The sequence below is a fragment of the Cyanidioschyzon merolae genome, chromosome 17 (genome assembly GCF_000091205.1).
Source record: "Cyanidioschyzon merolae strain 10D DNA, chromosome 17, complete genome".
Classification (NCBI taxonomy): domain Eukaryota; phylum Rhodophyta; class Bangiophyceae; order Cyanidiales; family Cyanidiaceae; genus Cyanidioschyzon; species Cyanidioschyzon merolae.
This window is the reverse complement of record NC_010143.1, coordinates 372,651-389,815: the sequence shown is the minus strand read 5'-3', so window position 1 is coordinate 389,815 and position 17,165 is coordinate 372,651. Positions and strand designations below refer to the sequence as shown.

The following is a 17,165-nucleotide window of genomic DNA, read 5'->3' as shown; positions in this document are numbered from 1 at the left end:
CCGCGCTGCTGCAGGCACCAGGTTTCTCTGCCCACTTTTCAGGCTCCCAGAATGATTGTCCGCACTGATTCCGTATCAGGTGAATCGTTCCTCGATCCGAAACCCTCAGTGGTACGACACAGCTGTTCTGTATCCGTGCTGCATCAGCTCCACCGGTATAAGCGCTACTGTGGGCGCAGTCAGGCACTCGGTACATGATAGAAAGTAAAAAACGACCAGTATATTCGAAAGAAAGTGAAAGCAATGGAACTCGAAGAAAGATGCATCAAGATGGACGCGTTTTCAATCATCATTATATGTCCCGCAATCTGGGATCCATGGTCAACCGAATTTTATCATCGAGAAAGAAACGGACAATGCGCAGCGCGTGCGGCCGCCAGGGCACATCGCGCATCCCGGACGACTGACCGCTGTACGAGTTGTTTTCGAGGTGCTCCGGGGATAGACACTTGTGTTTGTGATATGAACGCAGCGAGACCTCGAGGTGTACCAGCTTTGCAGCAGCTTTTCCGTCGGCTACGTCCAGTAGATGTTGGAGCAGCAGCACGTTGGGGTCTGCTAGTGGGCCTGACAGCTTTTTGGTTCATCGAGCCTTATGATTGGATTCGATCTACGTTCAAGAACAGCGAAACTGATGACGAAACGAAACAGCCAAAGTAGTTTTACTGTTACAAAAAAATAAGAACTTTCTAGTCTGGAGATCCGAAAAGTGTCTCGTCGTCTACGAACGCTTGACGGCTCGTTCGGCACGCAGTTTTCGGGTAGCCGGCGTGGGAACTCGTGTTCCAACCGAAAACAGTAGGGTGCAATGCGGTGAAATGTCGCACATGGTGGCACTGCGCTATTGGGGAGTCGCGTCCCACTCAGAAAGACTCTTTGGGGTGTCTTGGTCCGGTTGAGCGCTTCGTCTCCGACGAAGCGTCTCAACACTCATGGCATCTGATTTGATGTTTGCTGTATTTGGAAAAATAGGTGGCGTAAAAGCACGAGCGGTTTCTAGAATGTGCTCATTTGCGCTTGTCTGAGGCGTAGGCAACAATTCGTTACCAGCCGTACCGGTTGCTGGCGTCTCGCGACCAATTTCCGCGGCATAGATTGCATCGAATTCATTCAGGAAATACCGCACGCAGCCGGTTTCCTCTTCATCACGACAGAGAAAACCTTCGCGTTCTGCGGACTCTAATTGCCACGCTGCCACTTGCACAGGTATATGGAACTGATCTGCAACCTGCAGTGAGGTCATAAACCCAACTTCCTTGATTCGTTCGAGTAATCTTTGTGAAACAGGTACCGTTTCTGTCGTACGGATGACGAGCTGAGATTCCATCATTTCAAGTCGAAGGCGGAGACCAAGAATGGGCCACTGTGCACAGGCATCGCATAGATCATCCGCTGGAACAATATCTGTGACTGGTCGGGTGCTGTTGTAAAGAACATATGCGTCGAAAATATGCAGAAGCCCACCGTTCTTCGCAACAATCGGCTCCAAAAAATCGTAAAGATCCCTCGCCAGGTGTGAACAATACTCTGAACTCTTCGAGCGTTCCGACGGTTCAGCAGCAATACGAACACGATCCTCGGCGAAACGCATCATGTCACGGAGCATCACGGAGAGCAGCGCTTCCGGGTCCTGACTCAATGCTTCGTGTCTCATTCTCTGGCTTTCGCGAACCAGCGCCTCACTCATCGCGCGCAAGTTCTCGGCATCGACACTAAGGTGGTTCATATCGGTAAACGCCCTGTTGAGAAGCTGCTTACGCTCGTCTCTTAGGCGCTGTTCCGCTGCCCGAACGCCGGCTACACCTGCAGGGCGAGCTTCGAAGTCATTTCCAGCAATATCTTTGCAACGCAAAGTGCCTTGTTGTCTAAGTTTCGCGTTCTTATGCAGCTCGACAGCGCTACGCAGGTTGTTGAGAAAGCTCGCCACGCTGCTGGGGTCTGCTGCCCAGTGAAAGCGTAGCAGTGTTCCCTTTCCAACCCGAACAAGCGCGGAACTCGTTCTCCCACAGGCTCCACAGAGCAGAAAACTACCCGACTTGCTTGCTTTTATGAAGGTTACATCTGAGAGATCCGTACCAAATAGCTGCTGTTGATGCTGCGGTTTCAAGAGCAGTCGCTGCGAAGTGACGTACACGGTGGTGCCCTCTAGACGAGAGTCGCTCGCACTTGCAGTCGAACTCAGGTCGACGGTTACTCTCTCCGCAACGACCTGAAGTTTCTCTGAACCCCACAACACTGGCAAACCGGAAGTTGTCAAGTCAAAGCACTGCAAGGCCTCAGAACTGGCGGGAACCGCCATAGACCTGAAAAGTCCTCTATTGCCGAGGCACGCCTGCACCCGGTGCGTGGTGTGCCGCTGCGTTCCAGTGCTGCGAACACAGCTCTCGTCCTGCACGCTGTCTTCTTGTCCAGTTTCACAGAACGCTATGTATTTGCAGGCTTCGCGGTTAAGTAGCTGGATTAATCCTTTCTACAGAAAACTCGCATTCCGCCCAAAAATCACCACCTGGCCCAGACACCGAAGCTCGCGCTGCGCTCACGCGGCAGAGATAGGGAGCGCCGGAGCGCTGCGAGTATACTTTGCGGACGTATATGCGGTAGAGCTGCCGGCCGGGCATCGCTTCCCTATGGCAAAGTATGAATTAGTCAGGAGGAAGCTCGAAGCGGACAGCTCTTTCAAAGGAGTACCTTTTCTGGTATCTCCACTCGCCGAGTTAGACGATATTCTGCTCGTTCACTCTAAGGACTATGTTGACCGGTTTATTAAGGGCAAACTCTCCGATATAGAGGTTCGACGTATCGGATTCCCGTGGAGCACAGCCCTTGTGCAAAGGACCCTGGCATCCGTCGGTGGCACCGTAGCCTGCATGCGTGATGTTGTCGAGGGTCGCAGCAGGTGTGCAGCTCAGATTGCTGGCGGAACGCATCACGCGTTTCCGGACCATGGAGAGGGCTTTTGCGTCTTCAATGACATCGCAATTGCAGCTCGAGTAGCGCTCCGCGATTATGCACAGGTTAGAAGAATACTCGTTCTCGATCTCGATGTGCACCAGGGGAACGGTGTGGCTGCGATATTCCAAGGAGATAGTCGCGTGTTTACCTGTTCATTTCACGGGCACGGCAACTATCCTTTCAGAAAGCAAAAGAGCGACTTGGATATTGAGTTTGAGGACAATACCGATGATACCGATTATCTACAGATCCTAGAAGTCTGGTTGCCACGTATCATGGCGAAGCATGATCCAGATCTCGTCTTTTACCAGGCAGGTGTCGACGCACTCGCTGAAGATAAGCTCGGTCGCCTTGCGCTCACGAGGGCCGGGTTGCGACTTCGAAATCAAATCGTGCTCGACTATATTCTTCAGGAATCTGAGGCAGGAATCGTCATTTGTATGGGTGGTGGCTACGCAGACCCGATTACCAAGTCCGTTGACGCACACGCGGATGTTTACCTGGATGCGCACTTTGCGCTTGCCCGATACCGTAAGGCAAATAAGAGAATATCAAGCATCGATAGCAATATTTCGCGTTTATGAGCTGAATCCGTGACAGGGCTCTACTCGTGAAAGCCGCTGGATGCCGGCGATTGACTTCTATATGTACAGCGTGAAGGCAGCGACAGAGTAGAAGCGTTGGCAGCTTCCTTGCTCGGCACCTATGCAGGTATCTTTTGTGAAAGACATTCATACACATTATGGCGAGCTTGTCCTGATTACCTCGCCAGCCGCATTTACTGGTGCAGGTCTCCTTGCTTGGTGTATCGCTTCGTGCGCTGCTGCGATCCGGTGCCAGCTTCCAGTACTCGATGGGATTGTCCTGCACGTCGTATGTGGCTACGGGGGCGGCATCAAGACGTTGAAGAATAACAACACTTAGGGAGCAAGGCTGATTTTGGATTCACTCTCTGAACTGAGGACGTAGAAATCCGGTTCATTTTCAACACTGAGTATACTCAGTAATGAATGCCATGTAAAATGATAATCGTTCACCAGTTACCGAGGAAAGCCGTCCCAGTGCATCTAGAAGGAGCACCCACCTCTCCTAATTGCTGACCCTAGCACAACAGCGCCATGCACGTCCCAATAATCCTGTCTCCACTCTTCTGGTTACCTATTTTTTCGTTGGAAGCCTACAGCATTTCTGCAGAATGTCAACGCTGAGTTCTATTCCATTCCCCTAAAAGTTTACTCGACAGAAAGCCACTGGACGCTTCAGAAGCACGAGACAAATGCGGAAGTTGATCAAGACGCTGAAGGCTCAGAGCAGCAACTTATTTTGCGCATTTGCTGCTGGTGGAATCACAAGACACAAGCGTCTCACCGTCAAATGCCTCGCCACTTGAGCTTGGGTCAGTTTATTGGACACCATCTCATGCATCCGGCTTTGCTTCACTCTCTCCCTCTGTTCCAGTTCAACCGTACACCTGTGCTCGTGATTCGAGTATGACGTCCTGAATACGGCAATTGGACCGATGCAGAATCAAATTCCCACAATTTTTACATGCTCTCGCCGAAGGAGTACAAGCGCAGCGCATGTGCGCCTCATCACGTCCAGCGCCGTAGGCTTCAACCAAACGTCCCGATTTGTCGCTCATTTCATTTTGAAAGTGATTGAAAATTTTGGCTCATGCAAGCCTATGGCCTGTGAACAACCGAATCTGTTGGCGGCCCCAGCACGTTTTCATGTATGCCCGCCAAAAATTCCGCTCATAAGCTATCTGGGAGCTAAAATGCCCTCTGAGCGAGGCTCAAAATGTATCCAACTCAGCTTGATATGATGCTTGCAGCGTCGTGACGGGTTCCGACTATGCTGGTGCTCCATTTGTTCGAACGCCATCTGTTGGACATCACGCCCGGCTCCCGATAATACCGAGCCCTACAAGACATGAGCAGCTTCATCCGATTTCCGTTCAGGTCTTTGGCTCCGTTCCCGGCGATTGAGAGATATGGAGACTACCACGTTTTTAATGTAAGCAGGGTTTCCCACTTACCGCGAATTCTTGCGCTTCATCTACCTTTTACGGTCGGAAATGAGTCTCCGCGATCGAGTTAGGCTAAAGTTTCACATGGTTCTTTCAGATGTGTATTCCGTTGGTCTCCATCACCCGTTCATCCTCTATCTAATTCCTTTCTGTGAAACAGAATGCTTGGACAAGCTTTCCCAATAGCCTTGGCGAACTTTTTCGAATGCTTGATACTTGCTCGCAAATTCGAGCTATAGCTCGCGAAGGAGGCTATTCAGTACACTATGCAAATATCTTGAGTTATTTTCTGGGTCTTGATGTACCGTACGAGAACCACACCAAAGAGACGCGTGTTGCGGCTGGTGTGCTCTGATTCGAAGGGAGGGTAAGCTTGGCTCTGGATAACTCCATTCGTGAACGAATGGCAGCGCAAGATGCAATGAAGGGTGCATCACCTTTTCACCATCCTTTGAGTAAGAGGTTCGTCGTTCCGTGGCCGAGATCATCACGACAAACATCGACGATTTGACGGGACGCTAAGTATCGTTGCGACATCTGTTCCGAACTCTCTGCTACTTCGATGTCTTCCACCACGAGCTAGTCAGTTGCTTCCATCGCCATCCCAAGATTCCGTTTCATCAGTCTCCAATTTTCCGAGCCAGTAAAGTAGGGCTACAGCACCCAAAAGGTGCGGTTGAAGTAACGCTCGGCGTTGACGAGCACGCAATATTGCTGTTTTAGGTCGGTCTGATACTGTTCGCACCAGCGAAGTACATGCTTTGATTAGCGACGTGGTACGGCGTCGTGCCGAGGGATTCAGAGTAGCGTATGTATCATATTCTCTGATCCGAGGATCAAGCCGGATCCCATACTTTATCCCAAAATTAGTTGTCGTGTCTCACGAAGGTTTGGTAAAAAAAATTTCAGGGGAATGTGGACCGCTCGCAACCCCGCGTTCGAGACTGGAAATAGTTGCCTGACGAGTTGCATCAATGCGAAGGAGGCTAGGCGAAGTTTCCTCGAGCGAGACGCCAAGCGATCCCCAGGATGCACAATGCATCGCAAACGTTCCGCGACCATAGAGGGTCAATGAGCATCCACCCGAGAGATGCATCTCAGCCCATATCGACTTGCCGTATGCTATCAATTGCAGCATCTCGCCATAGACTTCAATCCTGAGAGGCTGTCCAACAAGTGTGGATCGTGTCAGCTCCTCGCGTCCCGTCTTGAGCATCGAATATCGTCTGATACTGCTAGCAGCGTTGCAGTCACGCTGCGTGAACCTCTTGTATTGATTGAACCAGGTTGAACTCATCAATGCAGGGACTCATCGAACTCGTGTATTCAGTGCAAGTTCAGTCTCGGCATCGTCCAGTCCAGCAAACACCTTTTATCGCCCATCTCCCCAGTTCTATTTCTTGTTCGTTCTATGCTCTTTTCGCTCGATGGTTCGCGTGAAATAGATTTTTCGTTTTATTGGTCGTATACGGCAACACTGGGACAACAGGATCTCTGTCCTGCATATCCATGGCTTCACCTTGGATTATTCATTCCTTCAAAATGAATGCACTCCAATGCTCCTGCTGAAAACTGCGAAAAAGCATTCGATGACGCTCACCTGAGATTGGAACTAAATTGAGGTGATAGACCATAAGTAGAAAGAGCAGGTTTGCCAGCAGGAGGACGCGGATTATGAATCATTTCATTAATAGGCCCCCAACGTGGAGGCAGATCTACACTCACTTCTGAACAAACGAGGACCGACCCTCTAACTCGGGAGAAAAGACTAGGCTTTGGGTCGCTTCTCACTTTCGTCAATACCAGTCTTGGTGGGCATGATGTTTGACTACTTCCCTTGTCTCTCTCATATGCGCCTGTAGCAACGCAGAATTCTCTTGTCCCTCTAGCTCCGTTTTCAGAAGTAGAAGGATGTTCATGGCAGTGTCAAAGCCACCATTTCACTGCTTCCGGCTGCTGCTCACGCATTTAATGCTCGAACGGGAGAGGCGATCTACGCTTTGCTTGCCATTTGCGTCTTCCTCGCGTAAAGTCGCGGTGCGCTCATCGCGGCGATGACATCTGATTGTGGTCAAGTGTTCCCCGATATACCCGAAAACTGTTCCTCAAAGGGTCGCCCTGCAGATCATGAACCCTTTCTTCATCGTTCGGCACATGCCAATTTGACAGCCAGAAAAGGGTCCTGTCCGTTCGCTCCTCCGTTTCCGGGTCCGACGGCGAACTCTACGATGACGTGCTTGAGCTGGGTGACTACTTGGCGAGTACTATGTCTGCTGCGCGCCCGAGTGCTCGCTGTTCTATTCGATAGAGGATTCACGGAACGCTATGTTGACCATGCTGAAACAAGTACCAGAAGGAAGCTCCAGGTTGTGAAAGCGCTCGAGAGATCTCGATCCGTGTACGCCCCCAGGCTCAAAGCGGTGACGGAATCCCGAGTGGAAGCGATCGCAGCGACGACTCTAGTTCTAGTCCAAGAACCTTTTCCGCGCGGAAAATGAGATGGGTGCCTCTGGGAGCGTGTCCCGTGAGAGATAGCTTATAATTGCGGCGGAATCCCGTTTCGTCGATGGCGATCAAGAGGGAAGGACTTGCTTTTCGAACCGCATCGATTACTTGCTGTGATTGGTTCAGTGAGCGTTTGGCGTGCGTTTACGAAACGCTATTCAAGGGACGATGTCGAATTTTCTTCGTCGTCGTCAATCCAGCGGTGCAAGTTGCTACGCGCTCCAGCTGTCTTGAAGCAGAAAGGTCAAACACTTGAAGAATGCGCTGTTTCATCGTACTAGACGCAAAGAAAGGAGAAAAATGGAATCTTGGACGTATCAACTGGATAATATAATCGGGTACTTTACGAACCCTTGTTCAATGGCGTCGTGAATCATTATGATTTCGACAAAGAAACGCATTCCAGCAACAAAGAGTCGAACAAGCTACCACGGAAAAACGAACGAGAATCTAAAAAAACCACGAGTGAACCTGTAAACTTTTATTATTTTAGTTTGAGTGCGGAGGATGCGCATCTAAGAAATGATTGGGCTAAAAATTGAACGCTAGCAACAGTGCTAGCAGTTCAATGCTCCATTTTTATCTGAGACTTGTATAGTGACCCAGTCGGGGGTCGAGCCTTCCGCAGGGCGCTCGCTACAACGGTGAATGCGTTGCAGTTGCAGTTCTCACATGGACGCAGAGCAGCTTTGCGGCGCCTTTGCAGGCATCTCGGCTCCCAGCAAAATCCTATTGTATCTCTCCAACCATACCGGAATGTAGCGTCTCTCTTCACGGATCTTGCTAAGAGGCTTTCGCTAGCGTGCTAGAGCTTCCGCCCTCAGCGCGCGCCCACAATGGCGCGTTCGTACCCGATTCATAGCCGTAATCGAAGAATAGCTCCTCGCCTGCTTCGATCTGACGATCTGCATAGAGCGCAACTCGAATATCCCCGTTCACAATCCGATAACGCACCACGCAATTCTTTCGAGGCGGAATCCGGCTATGATTGATAAACTTTGTGCGCTTGCCGGCCCGATGGGCATCGATGCATTGCTCGTCGTTGAGATCGAAAAGGTATGATACGCCAGTTGTATGATCATGAATCCGGCCTCGCCATTCCGCCTCGAGCTGGCTCACAATTTCGCCACAGTACTCTCCAATAAAGGCACCTTTGGGAATGACCGCACTGGCAAAGATACCCCATCCGTGGACATCTGAGCGACCGAGTAAAAGTCGTTTCTGGATGCCCAGCTGTAAGTTCATGTTTTCACAAGTCCTGTGCTTATCCTCCGGGTCGCGAGCACCACAGCCGGTGCAAGAGTCCGGGTCGCATTCGCGGTCCGCCGCAAAGCAGGGACATTTCTTGTTGTTACATTTCGTTCGACATTTGCAGCCTTTAAAGGCCCTGGGACACGATTCACCCATCACAACCGATGCACAGCAACAGTATTTTTCACAGAACCGCCCCTTGATGACACACTCACAGGTTTCCTTCGAGCAAGCGCCCTCGTGATCGCATGGGCGATACACGAACGAGCGTCCTGCAGATAATTGGTTCATAGGACGCGAAGCCCTGCACAGCCGAATATCACAGGAGCGTCTCTGCTGTCCGTGGAGGCGGTCGACACTTCCGTTTGCGAGTGCGAAGTGGCTAACATCGCTGACAAGGCCACTGGAGCTGGCGTCATTCCTGTGGTCGGGCGCTGCAGTACTGGTAACGTGCCGAACTGCATTAGGTCTCAGTTCGGAAGCGGCACTCATCGTCTGGTGAGAGGCAGCGTCTTCATGGTTAGTCTGCACCATGTCGTTGCTTTTCACTTGTCCAGAGGGCTTTTTCTGCATGCCGCCCTCACGATAATATTTCATCGCGAGCATCGCACATTCCACGCATGATCGCCATGGAAGGCAAACTTGCCGGATACGACAAAAATCATTATCAAATATTTCCTGACCCGTCTGGAGCAAGGGCAACTCGTATGCGGCACACACCACTTGATTGAGATCAAAATCGATACGATCCGCTTTTTCTGGTGTCTCCGATCTTCGGGTGGCATCTGAGCGCAGCTCACCTTCGATACTACCGATACCGTTCGGCCAGAGTCGTCGAAAGCAGCGACCACTACAAAATGTGACCTCTGCACTTGGGAATTCGAACAATCCTAAACGTGGTCTTCTCACTCTTGGCAGTGGGTGATGTGAGCCGTGCATTGCACAGTCGTACATATAGCATCGCCTACAAAACAAGCTGCGCATCGTGTCGGACTCGCAGATACCCAGCAGGGAATCCGTGCTGTCTTCGGCAAGACATACATTTGAACAATGTTGATTTGGCGACCGACCATGGACTGGTGCAACTTGTTCTCTGTTCTGAATCTCTTGCTCGGCAAGCACTGACTTCAGATCCGTGAGGCTAGTTGAAGTGTATGTGCTTAAATACTGCAGCGCTTCCTGGACTTCACCGAATTGGCTCGCAGTCTTTCGAAGCAAGTAGAGCGCCATTTTCTGCGACTGCATCCAGGTCCACAACGCAACAGAATCTCGCTCTTCCATTATGGACAGCGAGCCGCACTCTAACACTGGCCCCAAGTTTTGCGGCACTGGTATTCCATGGGAAAATCCTCGTCTCCAGGCAGCCAGCGACCCGGTGTCTATCTCATCACCACTCCCGTCGTGCTGGTTTTCTTGCAGTCGACGAATTTCATCTACCGCAGAAATAATTTGGTATGCAGACTCGATATTCCTCTTTGTGTCCCCGAGATAGGGCAAGAAAAGGTTGCTCGTGACAATGTCCGATGCCGCGAAATTTCTTCTAATTGGAATATACGCTGTTGAGTCCGGAAGAGGGTCGACATGCGGAAAAACAATTTTCCGGCATCTCTGGAGTCGTAGCTTTCCATTATCGTCGCGACTGGTTGGTGACTGGTCGATTCTGCGTCGAAGGATTTCGTTCTCTGCGGAGGCCACAGGCAGTGGCGTCCCAGATCTCTCGCGTTGTAACCGTGCTCGGTTTTCGGCGACCAACGCTAACACATATTCTCGCTGCTCATTCGCAAACTCCCTTTCGGCCCTCTCGAAGACATCCCGGTAAAGAGAAGGTATGCTGCTTTGTTTGCGCTGTTTCCAGTCTTTGCGGCGCACCATATCAATTTTGTGGGGCGCTTTTCGCCCTGGAGCGCGTCTTCTTCGGCCTATGCTCACTGATTTTCCTGAAAACTAAGGCTTTCTGAAGTCGATGATGACTCACTTTAGTAAGTTTCAAAAAATTAGGCACGAAAGCCGTCTGTCAGCTACACTGCAAGAGTGCGACAACACTCGTCGGCAGCAAAAAGCGCCTCGCACGGAATAGTTCGTGCACGTTGGGTGCTGATCCCAGAACGACCTCTTTCCTCACATTCAAGCCTATATACACCGGGCTTCCTGCACGACCACCGATGACTTCACAGTGCAGAGGTTCGCTGAAACTAAATTTCAACAGAATAGCGATACCTGAAAAAGATTAGAAATTTGGACGCAAAGTTAAGGACGGCGGTTGCGTGGCCGATTCGAATACCGGCAAACGAAGCGCGTTGCGCTGAGATTTTTCAACCTGTTGATATAGTAAGCTCATCATTGCCGGCGAGAAAGATACCGAAACGATGGCCCGTTGGTCCCACGAACTCATCGAGAGTCCTCTTCTTATTCCCCAACGAGTCTCTGCGAGCCTATTTTGACCATGAAAAGTGTGCGTGCATGATAATCAGTTTTGCTAGAATATGCCGCCGATTGATTTTTCGATGACAAAACTTTTACATTGAACATGCTTCCCAGAATTCGGCATATGTATAATGCCCTTGGGGAAAGCGTCCATGATGAAGCACCTACCTTTAAGTTCCATTACCCATACTTCCTCTCGGATATACTGTCCGTTTTGTACATGCTATCTTGCGCCGAGTACCTGCCGTGAGCACCTGCCGTAGCGCTCATACCGCTAAAGCAGAAGCATCACGGAGACAGAACAGCTGCGCCATCCGACTGAGGACATCGCCCTGGTCGCAGTGAGCTATTTATATATCGCTTCGCGCTGCCTCGGGCAGTACGTCTGTCTGCACAGCATGCAGGCTCACAGAATGATCCCGAATCCCGACCATATGTCGGGTGAACGACAATTCCAGACGACGCCCTTTAGTCGGATGGCAACGCCGTTCTGTCTCCGTGATGGCTCTGCTCCAGGGGTGTAAGCACCACGGAGGGTTTTCACGGCAGGCATTCAGCACATGGTAGCATGTAAAAAACGACCAGTATATCCGAGAGGAAGTGTGGGTAATGGAACTTGAGCATAGGTGCTTCATCATCGACGCTTTTTCAAATACCATTATCCATCGCGCAACCAGGGATCCATAGCCAATGGAAACGAATTTTTTTGTCATCGAAAAAACCACTTATCAACCAGAATCAGTACATAATATGCAATTAATAGACATATATTCACAAACTAGATCATGCTTTCTATCCACAGTTCTGAACGGATCGGATGCGAGCATCGCGGCGAGCAGCGGCGCATGAACCCTTCGCTGCCGCGCGCGGCGCTCAGGGGATCGATCGCGCCTGTACGCTGATGCGCCGCTTCGCATCGCTGCGGTCAGCCGGTAGGGTTCATTGTCGAGCGTTTCCTGTCCGACTGTCATCCGCGATGCCTTTTAGCTTTCATTCAGTTCGACTGGAGAACGAGAATAGACAGCGAGCACAACAGGTTGTGTTATGGAGCAAAGTCACAAACACTCTGAGAATCACACGGGCGCACTTTATGCCGCAGGCAACAACAGTAGATGCACTGATCTCTCGCAAACTAGAGCGGCAGTTGAGCACGCTTCGTTTGGGGTGCGTTCACGATACCGTTTTGACAACGACCCAAGTCTAGACCAGATCTTCTGCGCTTCTTTGCTTGAAACGATGCCTGAGATTGGGATCTGCACCACTGACAATGATGCCCATTGTGCGCAATCATCAAGTTGCAGCGGCGTCCTGCATTCATCGACTTTCCAGGAACACATTGAGCTTCGCATGGATCATCCGGATGGCCTCTGTGATCTCTGCGCCATATCCCCAAGCCGGGCGCCCCGTTTGGTTATCCATGCTGCACGCATTGGGCAGCGAACAGGCAATCTCGATCCGTTCAGGTGTTCTGCACTATCGCGTCCGGCGCTGTCACCAGATGCGGATGCAGTTGTATTCGGGATCACGGAACCAGATTCGTCGAACAGCCAAGGCAATCGCCTCATTCATGTGAGTTTACAGCCTGATCCGAGCTCACAATCCCTCCCGATGGATGCCGCATCTGGCGGCGGCCAGCAGGGTTCCTGCGGACAAGGCGCCAATGAGACATACCAGTGGTGGGCCTGCGCCCTCAACAACCCCGTGCAGGATTTGGTCTACGCACGAAGGAATACCGTGCTGCTGGGGCTTTCCACAGGGCACGTAGCTGCCCTGCACACGACTGCGGAAAGCCTCGGGCTCGGTCCAGATATGCCGCCGCGGACGACACGCTTGCACAGGGATGCCATCCGTGAAATAGTTCTTACAGACGGAAATGACTGCATGTTCACAATCAGTCATGATGGTCAAGTACTCCTGACCTCGATTGAGAGGCTGTTTGCCGAAGCATCTGGCGCGCCACTGGCAAGCGCAGACACCGTCTCTAATGGTGCCGAGATCGGTCGCGTATCTATTGGTCGCCCAACGAGCAGTGTCCGCCCGACGTGTACGAATAGCTCATCCAAGGAGACATGCACGGTAACAACCGATGACGGTGCGCTCTACCTGGTTGACATGCGCATGCCAACTTGGCAGGCGGCAATCTGCGTACTAGAGACGAAACGGGACGGCCTCTTTGCTCATGATCATGAAGCAGGTGACGCACCAGTTGTTTTGCTCGGCTATGCGGACGGTCTCTTGTCCATACTGGATTTCCGAACGTTCCGGGAAATTGGACGTTATAGAGAGAGCCCATTCGCTTCCGTAGGCGATATTCGTTCGGTTGGACCTCATCAATTCATCTCTTTTGGAAGTCCGACTGCGGTTATGTGGAGCTATGATGAGAAGACGGCAACACTCGCCCCTGACTGGCACATGCATCCTTTCCGATGTGAACACCAGTCGGAGCCGTCTCCGGATGCATTTATACCGGGCTCCCCCACGCTTGCCAAAGGAGATCTTCACCTTGCACTCAGCATGATCGCCCTCACAGATACGAGAGGATACTTATCGCTGCTTAGTGTGTGACAACGACCACCTGAAACTGACGTGCGAGCTAGAAACGAAGACCCTTTATTCCCGAAAGAGCTCCAGATCGGCCGCTACGAGTCCGCCTAGTCCAGAGCGCCTGAGTACCATTTTCGAGCACCATACGGCTTCCGCAGCTGAAATGCAAACTAGATCTCGTCAGACTCGAGTGCATCACCATAGCCGCACTGCCTAGCAGCATACCTGGCCTGCGCCGAGCTGCTACTCCGTATCCTCAGTCTTGACATCATGCTGCAGGGTTTCACACGACGGCAGGTAGGATGCATCCGTGACAGCGTCCGAATCCGACGCGGCGGGAGCCCGCTCCCGCATACCCATGCAGCTCAACTTCATCGCCGTCTTCGAGGAACGTGCGTTGTTTTCCGTTTGGCAGTTTCAGCGGATGTCTGCCACCCCAGGTCAGTTCTATCATTGAGCCGTAGGTGTTCGGTTCTGCACCAGAAACTGTGCCGCTCGCCAGGAGATCTCCGCAGCGCAAGTTGCAGCCAGTGGAGGTGTGGTGCGCGACCATTTGTTCGAAGGTCCAGTACATGCCCCGAAAATTGCACTGGCTAATGGTGATACCATTCAGCATCACGCTAAGATTCAGATCCAGGTTCGTTCGGCCCGCATCTTCATTCAGATACTGCAAAACAGGAGGATCCTGATGCGGTGCCGCTACGCGGTATGGCTCCAGAGCCTCGCGTGTCACGACCCAGGGTGAAATCGTCGTTGCAAAATTCTTCGAGTTGAACGGGCCAAGAGGCTGATACTCCCAGCGTTGAATATCGCGAGCACTCCAATCATTAACGAGCACGTATCCAAAGATGTACTGTCGACTATGCTCTACGGGAATTCGTTCGCCCAATATGCTATCCCTTCCGATGATAGCGCCAAGCTCTAGTTCGAAGTCGAGGCGTTCCGTTGGCTTAAACACAGGACAATCCGACCCCTCAGGTTTGATTTGCCCACAAGGCCGAGTGATCGGCGTTCCTGAAACCACTACAGAAGAGGCTCGTCCATGATACCCAATCGGTAAGTGCACATAATTCGGGGTCAGTTCATGTCCAGGACCGCGCATCATCTGGCCTAGGTGGGATGCATGCTCTTTCGACGCGTAAAAATCCGTGTAATCACCAATCTCTACAGGCAGTAGCACGTCTACTACGTCTTGAGCGGTGAGAAAAGCGTCTGCGCGCGAGTTCTCCAACGCTCGCTCCAGCTGCGGACAGAGACCGCTGTCCCTTGAGAGTGCGCGCTGAACGAGACGTCTGGTCTCCGAACAACATTGCTCTCCAAGTTTTATAAATCGATTCAACGATTCCTGTCCGAAAACGTCTGCCGCAGCGCCACGTAACGGCGTGTCCGGACTGCAAGCCTCGAAGAGGTCCGTCTCAGCAAGCGCACATAGATCGAGCACATTTCGTCCGACGGCGACAGCAACTCGCGCTTCACGTGAAGCTTCCCCTTTCTTTCGAAAAACACCGAACGGAAGGTTATAAAGTGTAAAGTCCGAGTTCTCCTGTATCGGCACGATAGCAGTTGCCTCATTCATAACGCATGTTTGATGCTAGTTGCGGCAGCGACGTTTGCGCGATGCTTCAGATCATGGCCGGTCGACCAGGGGCAACGCCCACATCCGGCCACTTCACATCGTTGTACCTGGACGACTTCGAGCTGGTTTCTGTGAGCACCAGGGGTAAACTGCCCATGTGGCTTTGTTTGGTACCCGGTGGACACGATCGCACTACCGTTCGTACGTGCACGAGATGCGTAACAGTTCTGGGGCGGTGTACAGAATCCGCTTCGGTGGCACGGGGTTTACGCAGGCTGTGCGCACCCGGGGAGCTCGTCTTGAACAGAGTACGACGACCGGAGCGGCGCAGTGTGTCGTTTCCGGTGGCAGCAGGAGCAGCAGCTTCTGCTCATGCCTTGCGCTGTGTCTATGAACAGAGTGAAGAATCAAAAAGCTTCGGTCTGAACGCCGTTGATGATCGTGTTCTCGGAGCTGTGGAGTCGCTAGGAGGCAGGGTCACCGTCGCAGACGTGGCGGCTCGCACTGGGTTAGGCCTCCCGACCGCACAGCGCTGCCTTGTCGCGCTTGCAAACGTCGCTGGTGGGCACCTAGAAGTATCGCGTGATGGCGAGCTCGTATACGCATTTCCGTCCAACGTTCGCCGTGTGCTTCTTCAAGAGAGTATCATTTTTGCGCTGCGCAATCGTTGGGAAAAGATCTCACCGTTCCTGAACTATCTCGTGCGCATATCGTTTGGCATTTTACTCATTGCGTCCATCTTCATTATCTACACCAGTATTGTTGCGATATCGAGCTCTGTCCAAAGTCGCGAGGATGACCGCCGCTCGAGCTATAATCGCAGCTACGGTGGGGGTAGTCTCTACGTCTGGATGGGCCCCAGTCCATTTGACCTTATCTTCTACGCAAATCATGGATATTCGGGACGCAGGCGCGAAGGGGGCATGTCATTTCTCGAAAGCATCTTCTCTTTCCTGTTCGGCGACGGGAACCCGAACGCCGATCTGGAAACCTACCGCTGGAGGAGGATCGGAGAAACGATTCGTCGGCTGGGCGGTGCCGTCACCGCAGAGCAAATCGCACCGTTGCTCGATGTCCCTGAACCGCCCGAGTCGCGAGGCGCTGTTTATGTTGACGAATCTTTCATGCTGCCAGTGCTTGAGAGGTTCGGCGGTAGACCCGAAGTAACCGACGACGGCGATATTGTGTACGTTTTTCCTGATTTGCTGAATACCGTATCGGGAAGTGGCTCCACGTCCGGTTCAGCGTCAAGTGAGCAGAGCCACTACGACAAGGGCTACATCGAGGAGCAGGAATATGTGTTTTCCAAGGCCTCATCTGGCCAGATTCTGGGGGCAGCAGGTCTTGGAGTTCTAAATCTGCTCGGTGCAGTGACGCTTGGGGAGTATATGGCTCAGCTGAGAGCAGTACCGCTTCCGTTTCTGAAGTGGTTGTACCCTCCGCTCTTGGCCTATGCGCTCGCTTTTCTGATCATTCCTGCTGTAAGGTGGTATCGCCAGCGGAAAGAGAATGAGCGCATTCAGCGGCGAAATCGTGCCCGAAAGGCCTGGTATCAGCTTTTACAGAAGCGGGACCCGAATGTACTTCGTAAGCTGGAGAGCGCTCGCTATTTGCGCTCCAATCTGAGGAAGATCCAAGCAGAGGATATAACGTACACAACGGCAAAGAGTTTAATCGAGCAAAACCAGGAGCTTTTGGATGATTTCGACAAGAAGTTGCACTAAGGGGCCAACTGCAGTTCTGGAGGAGACGCGGTGTGTGAGCACTCGAATGGCGCATGTGACGAACTCGCTTTCGCGGCGTGTGTGCGTTTACAACGAAAATGGTACAACTTTTGACTTTAATGTTAGCTGGTTGCTCAGAGCGGCTTGCTGAATGGGCCAA

General features: G+C 51.9%; 7 protein-coding genes across 7 annotated transcripts, besides 1 other annotated feature; 4 read left to right on the top strand and 3 right to left on the bottom strand.

Moving 5' to 3' along the window:
• Positions 1-243: 243 nt before the first annotated feature.
• Positions 244-660, top strand: CYME_CMQ160C (cytochrome c reductase subunit 10(XI); the record flags this gene model as incomplete). The annotated part of the gene is made up of 1 exon (XM_005538042.1): positions 244-660. One exon carries the CDS (start codon positions 244-246, stop codon positions 658-660), a length of 417 nt encoding a protein of 138 aa, XP_005538099.1.
• A 181-nt stretch (positions 661-841) lies between these two features.
• CYME_CMQ159C (hypothetical protein, conserved) lies at positions 842-2,299 on the bottom strand (the record flags this gene model as incomplete). Its single annotated transcript, XM_005538041.1, has 1 exon — positions 842-2,299. The coding sequence occupies one exon, from the start codon at positions 2,297-2,299 to the stop codon at positions 842-844; it is 1,458 nt and encodes a 485-aa protein (XP_005538098.1).
• Positions 2,300-2,426: 127 nt separating this feature from the next.
• CYME_CMQ158C (unknown deacetylase) lies at positions 2,427-3,536 on the top strand (the record flags this gene model as incomplete). Its single annotated transcript, XM_005538040.1, has 1 exon — positions 2,427-3,536. The coding sequence occupies one exon, from the start codon at positions 2,427-2,429 to the stop codon at positions 3,534-3,536; it is 1,110 nt and encodes a 369-aa protein (XP_005538097.1).
• A 2,284-nt stretch (positions 3,537-5,820) lies between these two features.
• Positions 5,821-7,588: a sequence feature (possible transcribed region).
• A 681-nt stretch (positions 7,589-8,269) lies between these two features.
• On the bottom strand, positions 8,270-10,609 carry CYME_CMQ156C (similar to Polycomb-group developmental gene, enhancer of zeste; the record flags this gene model as incomplete). Its single annotated transcript, XM_005538039.1, has 1 exon — positions 8,270-10,609. The coding sequence occupies one exon, from the start codon at positions 10,607-10,609 to the stop codon at positions 8,270-8,272; it is 2,340 nt and encodes a 779-aa protein (XP_005538096.1).
• A 1,596-nt stretch (positions 10,610-12,205) lies between these two features.
• Positions 12,206-13,726, top strand: CYME_CMQ155C (hypothetical protein; the record flags this gene model as incomplete). The annotated part of the gene is made up of 1 exon (XM_005538038.1): positions 12,206-13,726. One exon carries the CDS (start codon positions 12,206-12,208, stop codon positions 13,724-13,726), a length of 1,521 nt encoding a protein of 506 aa, XP_005538095.1.
• A 262-nt stretch (positions 13,727-13,988) lies between these two features.
• CYME_CMQ154C (fumarylacetoacetase) lies at positions 13,989-15,281 on the bottom strand (the record flags this gene model as incomplete). Its single annotated transcript, XM_005538037.1, has 1 exon — positions 13,989-15,281. One exon carries the CDS (start codon positions 15,279-15,281, stop codon positions 13,989-13,991), a length of 1,293 nt encoding a protein of 430 aa, XP_005538094.1.
• A 155-nt stretch (positions 15,282-15,436) lies between these two features.
• On the top strand, positions 15,437-17,005 carry CYME_CMQ153C (hypothetical protein, conserved; the record flags this gene model as incomplete). The annotated part of the gene is made up of 1 exon (XM_005538036.1): positions 15,437-17,005. One exon carries the CDS (start codon positions 15,437-15,439, stop codon positions 17,003-17,005), a length of 1,569 nt encoding a protein of 522 aa, XP_005538093.1.
• Positions 17,006-17,165: the final 160 nt, after the last annotated feature.